Source organism: Mastigoproctus giganteus, chromosome 11 (assembly GCF_048544385.1).
Source record: "Mastigoproctus giganteus isolate SK-2022 chromosome 11, ASM4854438v1, whole genome shotgun sequence".
Lineage (NCBI taxonomy): Eukaryota > Metazoa > Arthropoda > Arachnida > Uropygi > Thelyphonidae > Mastigoproctus > Mastigoproctus giganteus.
In genome coordinates, this window is record NC_143585.1 from 32,513,332 (window position 1) to 32,526,109 (window position 12,778).

The 12,778-nt window shown below is 37.2% G+C and overlaps 1 protein-coding gene across 2 annotated transcripts in view; it reads right to left on the reverse strand.

Annotated features, from left to right (window-relative positions):
• Nucleotides 1-12,778, reverse strand: part of Mgtor (nuclear basket protein megator) — a 676,213-nt gene that overhangs the window by 375,678 nt on the left and 287,757 nt on the right. For both annotated transcript variants that reach the window (XM_090385135.1, XM_090385134.1), the window contains exon 27: nt 178-252. In XM_090385135.1, the coding sequence (XP_090241261.1) occupies nt 178-252 (75 nt within the window). The remainder of the gene's footprint in view (nt 1-177; nt 253-12,778) is intronic.

Sequence of the window (12,778 nt, forward strand, 5' to 3'; positions counted from 1 at the left end):
CAGGTGTGATAGATGAAAAGTGCCAATCAATATTCGCTCTGAGTGTGAAGATTATTATTTTACAGTTGACCAATGAGAGCATTTAACAAACGTGTATTGGTTTGTCACAACCAGAATGAATTAACTATACAAACATATTATATAAAGGAATATGGCATTTTAAAAGATAAAGTATACCTCTTCTTTAATACTTGTCAACTGTTGTACATCAGTAGCATGAAGCATCAATTCTCTCTCATATTTTTCTTGAGCCTATTCAAAAAGAGAGGAAAAAATCACTTTAATGTTACTCTAAAATAAATTACACCTGATGAAACATTATTACTTCTTCTAACTCAAGGGCTGAGAAAACTAAGCCCATCTCTAAAACTCAGGAGAATGCAACATTTATTTAATTAATTATATCTCAATAATTACAATTGATAGTTTTATTTTCTATAATTGAATGTTTTTAAGATAATGCTAAACTGCAAGAAAACTAAGAAATTAGTTCACCCACTTTATGGCTTGACTGTATCATCTAATCTTTCTTTTTTTCTTATATATTATTTAGTATTATTATTATTTTATATTTTATTTTTTTAGGTGCACTGTAATAATGCATTGCACCCAAAAACCTATTTTAATCCGTCAATCTTGTTTAATGGTTTTGTCTTCTGCTTGCAGTCACACTGTTGTTTATATCTAATTGAGTAATGATCATTGTTCAATTTTTTCATAAGGGAAACAGATTTCAAATAAAGGACATTACTTGTTCTATTAATATGCAGAAATATGTATTCAGCCAAAGAGTAATCAACTGTTGGAATAAACTGACACCTGTAATGGTGAAGGTGGGCAGCATGAATAAATTCAAAGTTTTGGACAAATTATTGAAAGTTATGGGCAAATGAAGTGTCCCCACAACTGTGTTTTTTGGCCAGTGTTGTATAAACTTTGCTTCCTTGAATCCTGTTATATTACCAATAATAATTCAATAAATCAATAATCATTTGTAATATTCATTAAAATCATGACATTCAGCCTCAACATGTAATTTTTTGGCAGCACTTAGCTGATCAAACTTCCACCATGGTAACCTAAAAGGCAGACATGGTCTCCCAGTGTGTAAGCAGGTTATCACAGGGAAGTGATCACTTCCATATGAGTTCTCTTCCACTTCCCAAGTGAGAGAAGGGAGATGGCCCAGTGGCTCACATCTGGTGATTATGGGCTTGGCACACCCAGGGATCTAAGATGGATATCATCATTCTTCTCTTTCTTGGTGATTCCTTTCTATTTCTTTCTCTCTCTCTCTCTCTCTCTCTCTCTCTCTCTCTCTCTCTCTCTCTCTCTCTGTCTCTGTCTGTCTGTCTGGGGTAACTCAAAATTTTAATTTGGCTGGTGCAGCAAAAGCCTCAGGCTTCCTTGCACCATAGGACACCTGCCATAAGACAACTGCCTGCCGTTTTCTGGAACAACCTTCCTTCATATGTATTTCCTGAAAATTATAGTCTACAGAAGTACAAGTCTAACGTCAACAAATATCTTCTGTCATCTTCTTAACCTCCAACCCAAGCACTGTACTAAGGACTATAGGTTCTAATACCTCTCTTGTTCAGGGTTTTCATAAAAAAAAAAAAAAAAACACTCCTTACATCAAGCAAACACAAAGACATTCCCCTTGGCAATATCATGTCCCATTCCTGATAGTCCACAAACATCAACCAAGCAGTACATTTCAAAAGGCTGTAGTTCAAAGGGCAACCACCCCCATCAGTTTTCCCCTGAGCCACAGCACTCTCACTATCTTGAGCCTTTTGCTTTGCTGTTCTGATGCATGATTTCAATTCAATTTTAATTAAAATTTCAATTCCAATGTGATATCATATCATATTAATATTCAATAAACTCTGCTATTCAATTTGACATAATACAGACTTGAATAATTAAGATCTTGATGACCATCTTTTGTTGATGGAAGTGATATTGAGCTTTGGCACTCAGCCCCAGTTTTTGCCCCATTATGTTCTAACTAATTTGTATGAATTTATAGCATACAGGAGTATCAGGAGTGCTTCTCCCATTCATAAAGTCAAGCTGGTTCTAGGTAATCTGATCCTGCAGTTTATCTCTCAGTCTTCTTTCGACAACCCATCTCTAACCACATCATTGTCTGGCTCATTAGCTTGATGGGTCTGTAGTTCTTGCAGTCTTGTATATCTCTTTTCCTTTTATATACCAGAACTATAAGACTCTCACTCCAAACATCTGGCATCTTGGCTTCGGTCAGTGCTAGACACTAATGGCAACTGTGAACTGGACATCTGACGTTGAATAAAATCTGGATGGGCCAAGTGAATGAAAATGTCTGGCGTGTTGAAAGACAAGAAGATGCCAACCAAACTAAAATCAAAAATTCACAAACAGGTGGTAAGGCAATGTATGTTATATGGCTCAAAGTGCTGGGCTATCAGAAAAAAAGAAGAACAAGATTTAATGTCAGCAGAAATGAGAATGCTAAGGTGGAGTCTGGGAATAATCCTGAGAGATAGAAGCAGAATGAAGATGTGACACAAGATATGAAAACTGCACCCATCAACCTGAAGATTAGGGAGAACAGAATTAGATGGGGTTCAAAGTGTTGTTTGTAATTAAGGCAGCCTCCAAGGTTTCTCCTATTTGCTGACATAGCCTCTGTAAGGCAGAAGAAAAACCCTGAATTTTAACCCTAAACAATGAATCTTAGAGTAAGTACAGTCAGTCCTCGTATAACACGTGTTTACATTACACGAATTCGATCATACACGATTTATAAATAGGGGAGCGATATCTTATATAATACGAACCGAATTCGCTTATGCACGATTCACCTGTGTTTACAAGAAATGACAGTCAAACGCAGGATCACCCCAACTGAACGCACCACTATAGGAATGAAGAGAAGATTCTGAAAATGTGTTTTATATCAGTGAAGGGGAAACACATTTCGCCATAATAACATAAAAACCAACACAATTCCAGCTATCGGTATAATCGCAAATGCAATTAGATCGAGTTTACTACCAGTTTATAACAGATTCCACTAGCAGAAACGCAACTGGAAATTGTTTTTATTGTTTTTGGTAGTAACCCCTAGAAATGTGCTTTAGTAAAATGTGAGGTGTATCTGTGCCTTTACAGTGTTGTTTATTCAGTTGCTACACGCGCGCAGCTCTGTTTATGTGTATGAAGCATGTCTCGTTTTGGAATTGTGCTTTATTCCCTAAAAATGAATAAAATACTTAGGTGTGAAAAGGAAGCATCCTGGTGAAGACACTATAGATTCAGAGAGAAAAAGAAAAGCAATATCGATAAACAGAGGCGGACCGGGTCAAAAATTCTTACCCGGGAAAATTTATAGTGGCCTCATACTATGGTTTGTGGCCAAAATCACACCGGCCTCCGGCCCACCGGGGTTTTCCCGGTAAGGCTTATGGCCAGTCCACCTCTGTCGATAGAGAAAAAATATGAAATTGTGAAATGCTTTGAGCGAAATGAAAGACCATGTGATATTGCACGTGCTACAGACCTAAATGAGGCAACGCTGAGAATTACAAAGAATGCGGATAAAATAAAAACAACTTTCACAGCAGGAACAACCTCAAAGTGTAATTAAAATCCATTAGATTAAGACACAGAGAATTGGAAGAGATGGAACGAACAGCTGTCATCTGTTTGGATAGAAAATCAAACAAAAAACAAGTTTGCTTACGATAGAAGCAAAAGCATTAGCAATATTTTATTACGTAATAGTTGTAATAAAATACTTACGTATTTTATTATGATTATTTATTGTGTTTGGTAATGTTTTGGTTACAAATGTGCGTTCAATCTTGGGTGGTCGGCACCTAACCCTATTTTTCCCATAGGGCAAAATGTTGTTCATATTGCACGATTTTGCACTGCACGAGGGTTTCGAGGAACACAACTATCGTGCTATACGAGGATTGACTGTACTATAATAATAAGCTTTCACTGGAAATTTGATAGATAACTCTGATTTATTAGCATCCTAATTTTCTTCTGTTTTCTCAATGATCTTGATAAATATAACCTCCAACCATCACAAAAAAAAAGAAAAAACTAAACTAAACACCTCTTGTATTCTTCCAACAGAAGGAAATTAGAACAATTCTAAACAAACTTGCTAAGAAAGCTCCTGAACGTGCCTCTTTTCTCTCATTTTACACATTTGTGCTCCACTGACAATTTTCATTTGTTTTGTTAGGACACGGAACAAATAAATACATGAGCAGTGTTAGGGTAACTAAGAATAAGAATTGGTGAATGTATAATTTCATGTACACCAATGCTAGGAATATAGTAAATGGATTTGATGAATTTGAAGTGCTGGTCAAGACATCAAAAGTGTATACCGTTGGAATATCAGAGATAGGGTGTCAGATTGATATAAGCAGTATAGAATGGGAATTCAGGGAGTACAATGTGTACAGAAATGACAGACAGCATAGGAAGGGAGGAGGGGTTATGCAGTTAGTTAAGCAACACAAAATATCTAAGGAAGTGCATCCAGTTGACAAGGATGGTCAGTGCAATGCTGAGTCAATTTGGTGTGATGTAAGCACTGGGAAAGCAAAAATGAGAGAAGGAGTGAATTATAGGCCTAATGATTCTGATGAGCAAATCAAATAACTGTACAGAGAAAGAGAGTGGGTCAGCAAATCAGACTGTCTTATAAAGGGGGATTTTAATTTCCAAGACTAACTGGAACTTGTGGATTTGTCACTCGCACATTAGCAAGAATTTAGTGGATTTACTGGATGATTGTTTTCTACAGCAACATGTTAGAGGAGGAGGAAGGAAGGAGGGAGGGAAGGAGGGAGAGAGAGACTCTTGATCTGGTTATCCGCAGTGATTATTCGTGTATTAAGAATTTGCAGATAAAGGAACCACTGGTGGCAGTGATCACAAAGTATTGATGTGGGATTTACTTAAAGGTATTACTACCATCAGGGGTAAAGGGAAGGGTTTTTGTTCCGTAAAGGTAACTTCAATGTTGACTAATTATGATACAAAAGTGACTGATGATGATACCAGCAGAAAATTCTAAATGGGAAGCATTCAAGGAAGTAATCATGGAAGCTACTAAGCTTTTCATACCGATTAAGAAATACTGTTCAAGGTGTAGGCTTAAATGGATGTCAGATGAACTAATGAGACTCTTAGCAGAGAAGAAAAATGCATGTAATGCATATAAATTATCAGGCGACACAGAAGCCTACGATAGATATAAACTAGTACGTAATCAAGTCAAAAAAGAAATTAGCCAAGCAAAGGCAGATTACGAGAAATCTTTGGCAAAGGATGGTAAGAAAAACATCAAGGACTTCTTTACTTATATAAACTCTGAAAGGAAGGGAATGAATCAGATTGGTTCACTTGATACCAATGGTGCGACTGTTGATGATCCCGCTGAGTTACCTGATAATCTGAATGAGTATTTTGAATTTAGGTAAATGTTAGAAGATTATTAAACGGTAACAGGTTGCTTAATGATTTTGTAATAACTGAGAGCAAAGTGGAGGAGAAACTGCTGAAGTTAAACATAAGAAAGGCACCCACGGTGGATGGATCTATCCAGTTATATTAAAGGAGGAGGCAAATGAAGGCAAACCCTTAGCCATATTTATGAGAGCATCCTTGGATTCAGTGGAAGTCCCCACGGACTGGAGATGTGCAAATGTAAACCCAATTCATAAAGAGGGATCTAAGGGTGAAACAAGTAATTACAGACCAGTTAATTTAACTTCTGTTCCAGAGAAAATAATGGAGTTACTGGTTAACGATGGATTGCATGATCATCTAGACAAGAATGCAGTAATAATTCAGACATAGCATGGGCTTGTTAAGGGAAAGTCTTGTCTGACAAATTTGATTGGATATTATAATGTGGTTACAAAGGAACTGGATGCAAAAAAAAATTATTTTGATATCATATACTTGGATTTCAGGAATGCTTTTGACAGTGTTGCGCATGGAAGACTACTATACAAATTTGGGCAGAATGCTTAACCAGGCTTGTCCAACCCGCGGGCTGCATGCGGCCCAACAAAAAATTTTAAACTTACAAACTTTATGAGATTGCGATTAAAAATACCATTAATAATACTACAAATACAATTTTAACATGCTATTAATTTATAAGCAATGAATTTTTGAATTAAACACGACGTTCTTTAGCAATGAGAGATTCATAAAATCATTCTCAAATAATTGTATTTATTCAAAATTGCCGCCCAAACGAGTAGTTACTTCTCGACATAACAATTGGTGCGCTAATGCTCTTGCTCTTGCTAATGCTCTTGCTTCCTACTTTTACCACGCAATATGTCTCTCTATGTGCGCCACTGGTACACTGGTATGGCTTTCAATGTGCAATTGTAAACAGTTGAGTTGACATCGAAGAAAGGTGCAGACATTACGTGTGTTTGTGGCGATTTGGTGAGTAAAACGCAGTGATTATTGACATTTCTTCCTACCTACCTTTGTAAACGACAGACATTTTTGGTTATATAGAAGACATGTAAGCATTTTATTTGATTATTAAACCTTACTTTCTAATTTTCAATCTATTTTTTTTTTTTTTTTTTTTTTAAATTCCAGCATGGCTTCCACAGCATCTCAAAAGAAAACCGAATCAAAAAAAAAGAAAAATTATAGAAGATGGAAGATTATTCAACGAAAAGTGGACAGATGACTACATTTTTGTCAAGGCAAATACTAAGGTAATCTGCTTAATTTGTAAGGAATTTGTGCCAGTTTTTGAAGAGTACAATTTGAAAAGGCATTACACGCAAAAACGTGCTGTGAAATTTAGTGCGTATCAAGGAATGTGTTGTAAAGACAAAATAGCGGAACTGAAAAAAAGTCTATTATCTCAACAAAGTTTTTTTAAAAAAATAACAACTCAAACAGATTCTGTTGTAAAAGCTAGTTATGTGGTTGGAAACCTGATAGCAAAAAATCAAAACCGTATGCCGATGGCGAGTTTATTAAGCAATGTATGGAAAGCGTGGCAGATATAATTTGCCCTGATAAAAAAGGGGATTTTTCTAAAATCAGTTTGTCTCACCAGACTATAGCCAGGCAAATTGATGAAATAGGAAAATCTATCGAAAAAGGTTTGGAGAGTAGAGCTGCTAATTTTAAATTTTATGCTTGGCGATAGACGAAAGCATTGATGCTACTAATACAGCTCAACTGGCAATTTTTATTGGCGGTATTGATGACGAATATAATATCACTGAAGAAATGGCTTCTTTAGTGCCATTAAAAGACAACTAAATCAAGAGATTTATACGAAGCAGTGAAAAATACGTTAAAGTGATTTTCTTTGTTGCCCCGATGGTGCCCCGGCAATGATAGGTAAAAGAGATGGTCTTGTAAAATTAATAGAAGACGATGCAGTTGCCTCCCAAAATTTACGTATGATGAAATATCACTGCATAATAAACCAAGAAAATTTATGCACAAAAGCTTTAAAGATTGATAGCGTCAAGTAGATGATGCTATCCATCTTTAAAGGCTGTAAATTTCATAAGGGCCAAGGGATTGAATCATTGCCAATTCCAGGAATTTCTTAAATTTATGGAGACATCATTTACTTTTCAGAAGTAAGATGGTAAAGTCGAGGTAAAATGTTGAAAAGATTTTATGATTTGTGAAATGAAATCAAGTCATTTATGGAATCAACAACAAAATTTGTGCCAGAACTTGACGATGAAAACTGGCTCACAGATTTGGCATTTTTAGTAGACTTCACCACTTATTTAAACGAGTTAAACATGCATCTTCGAAGTAAAAACCAACTGATCAATACAATATTTCAAACTGTAACAGCGTTCAAAATGAAACTGAAACTATGGCAATCTCAAATTAAGGCAAACAATTTTATGCATTTCGACACAATGGATAAACACGGTCCTGTGAACAACGAAAAATATGCAGCCTTGATTTTCGATTTGATACAAGAATTTGCCTCCCAAAATTTACATATGATGAAATATCATTGCATAATACACCAAGAAGATTTCCAGAAAAATCATCAATCTTTTGGTATATTTGCAACTCCATTTTCAGTTGACATAAACAAATTTTCAAATGGAATGCACAGAGCTACAATCTGACATTCAACTTAAAGAAAAATTTGATCATGTCTCTTTACTGAACATCTATAAGATATATATTCCCAGAGAAAAATATCCCTCACTTCACAATCATGCCTTATTCATGTCATTGCTATTTGGAAGCACCTACATTTGTGAGCAGCTATTTTCAAGGACGAAGCATACAAAGAATAAAACTAGAACCAAAATATCTGATGAGCACTTTGAGAACTCACTGAGAATTGCAACAACTTCCATCGAACCAAATATCGAAGCATTAGTGTCTCAAAAACAATATCAAACATCACACTAATTTCATGTTGCTGTTTTGTCTTTTACTTTTATATAAAAAATTCATGAATTAATGAAGGTTAAATTACTTAAATATGGTGACTATATATTCTACGTTTTTTTTGCTCATCAGCTATCGTTAGTGTTAGTGTATTTTATGTGTGGCCCAAAACAACTTGTCTTCTTCCAATGTGGCCCAGGGAAGCTAAAAGGTTGGACACCCCTGGTATTAAGGATAAGTTGCTACAATGGATAAAAGGATGGTTGAGTGAGAGAAGACAGAGAGTGGTAATCAACGGACGCTGCTCTTCGTTGACTAATGTTATTAGAGGATCCACCCCCCGGGTTTGGTGTTGACCCCCACTGTTGTTTTGTATATTTATCAATGATTTTGACAAATGTATACAGGCTTAATGTCAAGGTTTGCAGATAATACAAAGATTGTAAGAATTGTTAATGACAGTAATGGCAGCGTTCTACTAGAAAAGTTGGGCTGATGGTCTGAGAAGTGGCAACTGAAGTTTAACATTGACAAATGCAAAGTACTGCATATGAGTAGAAGTAATCCTAGAGAAATGTACCAATTGTGTGGTACTACACTTAGGGTGGTAAAAAATGAAAAAGACCTGGGAGTAATTGTGCAGTCAAAAATGAAGTTTTCCAATTAGTGCAGACAGGCTGCCAGAGCAGGTCATGGGGTATTGTCAATGATATACAGGAATTTTGCTATTATGGAAAAGGAGTTGATTATTCTTTTGTAGATGACTCTCATCAACCGGTGAGAGATGAGATGACTCTCATCTCTCATCAATATGCTTATTGGAGGCTTGAAGTGGTGGAACCCATGTTTAGTCTCCAGAGCTAAGTTCCAGTCAACCCTTCCCCATCTTTTCCATCATGCAGTATGATTGAGGACTTTTGAGGTTTTGATGAACATTGTGGCGAGTTGCAATATTCCTTAAATTTTGAGGGTACAGCTCAAAAAACGGTGTTCGCAGGCCAACCACTAGTTAGTACACCAGACCGAACCTATTGGTAACTCTCTAGGAGCCTTCCAGATCAGCTAGTGTATAATCTTGCTACCTCTACTCTGCCAAATAGTGACTGGAGGGAGCCCGAGTAGCATGTATGCAGGGAGGAGGGGGGCATTGTCGAGGCCACGTTATGTCAAGGATCTGGGTATATTCTTACCCGTGTACAAATTTCATTACTTCATACAGGATGTCCCACTCACTTATTCTTACTATTGAATACACCATGAATTGTCAAACTTATAGAGCAAGCTTATCTGCGAAAAGATCTAAACCTACCAAACACTTCCTAGTTCATTTCACAAATATACGTGGTCTCAATTCTAATCTCAACAATGTCCATTTCCAATTGCCGTCTGCCAAACCCCATGTATTTTTTCTGACAGAATCTCAGTTATTGGTTGAATCAACTACTGCTCATCTCAGTTGCCCAAATTATTCCCTGTACGATTCCTTTCGCATTAAAGGTGGTACTTGTGCATATGCTGACCTGCTACCATCCCATTTTTCTTCCAACTCATGTATTAATGATCTTGGTAAAATACCTCTCACCATTCCCGGCATGCTCCATTCAATGCCTCCTGTGATCTTCCGTCAAAAGGATGTCAAAAGGATTTTGACAAATCTTGATGCTAAGAAAGCTCCTCCAGCTCACGATGGTATTTCTCCACTTGTTCTCAAAACCTGTGCTCCTGTTCTTTGCCGCCTTTTTTCACTTTCTTATTCCAAAGGTGTTTTTCCTTCTACTTGGAAATTTGCTCATATCCAGCCAGTTCCCAAAAAGGGTGACAAATCCCTCGCTTCCAATTATCGACCCATTGCAATTACTTCTACTCTTTCTAAAGTAATGGAGAAATCAATTAACCACCAACTCTTAAACTACCTAGAAACCTTCCATCTGATCAACAATCACCAGTATGGATTCCGTCAGTGTCGATCCACCGTGATATTCTGGCTTATGTTACCAATTTGTGGTCTAATTCAATGGAAACGTTCAATGAAACACATCAAAGGCTTTCAATCGTGTTTGGCATAAAGGTCTTCTAAACAAGCTTCCATCTTATGGTTTGCCAACTGTTTTTTGTAACTGGTTATCCAGTTTTCTCTCTGATCGCAGAATAAGGGTGATAGTAGATGGCTCTCTGTCTTCTAACTTCTCCACTAATGCCGGTGTCCCCCAAGGTTCAGTTCTTTCCCCCACTCTTTTCCTCTTGTATATTAATGACCTTGTTCCATTGACTGGAAATCCTATCCATAGTTTTGCCAATGATAGCACTTTGCATTCCACTTTCCATTTTGAGAAACGTTGCTCTGCTCAATGAGCTTCAACTTCTCGAAAATCTGCTACCAATTCCTTAAATGCTGATTTTCAGGTAATTCTCCAGTGGGGCAAAGACAATTAGTTGACTTCAATCACTCTAAAACTCAGCCTTGTCTTATATCTCACAAAAAGGATTCTTCTGCTCCTATGCTTATCTTTGGTGACACTCCGATTTCTAGGCAAAATGATCTCTCTTTAGTGGATTACCCTGACTTCTAATCTCTCCTGGCACACGCACATTACAAATATTGCTTCCTCTGCATAAAAAAAAATTGGTTTTTTTCTTTCGCTCTTGGTGTTACTTTTCTTCTAAACAGCTGCTCACTCTGTAGGAATCACAAATCTGTCCTACCATGGAATATTGTTCCCACATCTGTGGTGCTGCCCCCAAAACCTCTCTCAGGCTTCTTTATTCCATTCAGAAGAGGTCAGTTAAGTTAATTAATGATTCATCTCTAACACAGTCTCTCCACTCGCTTTCCCATAGACGTAATGTTTCTGCTGCATGCCTTTTCTACAGATATTTCAATGGGCACTGTTCTTCTGAATTGGCTTCTATAATTCCCGCTCACTCTTTCAAAACAGTCCGAACACATGCCGCCACCAGCCAACATCCATTTACCGCCCAACTTCAAACTCACAGAACCAACTTTTCATCTTCCTCGTTTATTCATTCAACTGCTGTTTCTAACAACCTTTGTTCATACGTATTTCCTGAAAATTACAGTCTACAGAAGTTCAAGTCCAATGTCAACAAATATCTTCTTTCGTCTTCTCAATCTCCAACCCAAGCACGGTACTAAGTACTATGGGTTCTAATACCTCTCATGTTTAGGGTCTAAATAAAATAAAATTAAAAAAAAAAAAAAAAAAAAAAAAAGGCAATGGCCAGGCCATGCCTTCAGTATTGCGTACAGGTATTGAGGCCTCATATTAGGAAGGATGTAGAGTTGTTTGAGCGAGTACAGAGAAGGGCAACAAGATTGGTGAGGGGAACGAATTGGTCCTCTTACCAAGAAAGGCTTAAGTTCTGCAAACTGCAGTCTGGAGACTAGGCACCTGTGAGGTGATCTTATTGAGGTGTATAAGGCCTTGAATGGGTTTAGCAGGATCAATTCTGATGGTATTCTTTCTTTTTCTCAGATTACTAACCTGAGGGGACATAAATTCAAATTGAGTAAAGATAGTTGTAGAACAGATGTGCGGCAATTTGCCTTTAGCCAGCGGGTAGTTGGCATTAGCATTAGTAGAGGCATATGATGCAAGAAAGCATCATATGCAGCATTATTATACAGCAAGCTTATACAGCATCAGCCAAAAAAAAATAAATAAATAAAAATAAAAAATAAAATAAAAATACACTCATTTAACTCCAAAAGGGTGAAACGGCATCTCTACCTAGTTTGAAGACTCACCCCAAAGCCACCACTGACCATGGCAGTCTGGTCTACTGCTGTGTTTTACTATGCTGCAAGGGGCTCCAAATTTCCCTCAAGCAGACTGGACCACATACCACACCAAGACAGTAAAAAGGAGTGTATCCACAAAGACACAGATCAGAGACTATTCATTCGAGACAAATCCATGTTCGTCAATATTCATCTTCTCTTAAAAACTGCCATTGCAAACTCCTTGAATACAATGAAATCTTTTTTTTTTTTTTTTTTTTTTGGCCCAAGTAGTCGAGGTTCAACCCCTTGCCTCTATACTAGCCAAAGACAAAGCCCTAGGGAACAGATCATCCCTAAGGGCCTAATACTCTTCAGAACGATACAGAATGTATTTCTAAGTTTCAATTTCCCCACAATGACAAGTTTTTTTTTTTTTTTTTTTGATTTGGTAGTTGTTGGCGCATCGGCTTCTGTGGCCATATTGCACCTCCCAAGGTTTTTGCAGTACATTGATCCAAGCCCGAGGCGGGAATCGAACCCGCGACCTTTGGGTTGCCGGGCAGGTACTTTACCCACTCGGCTAGCCCGGTCGGCAAA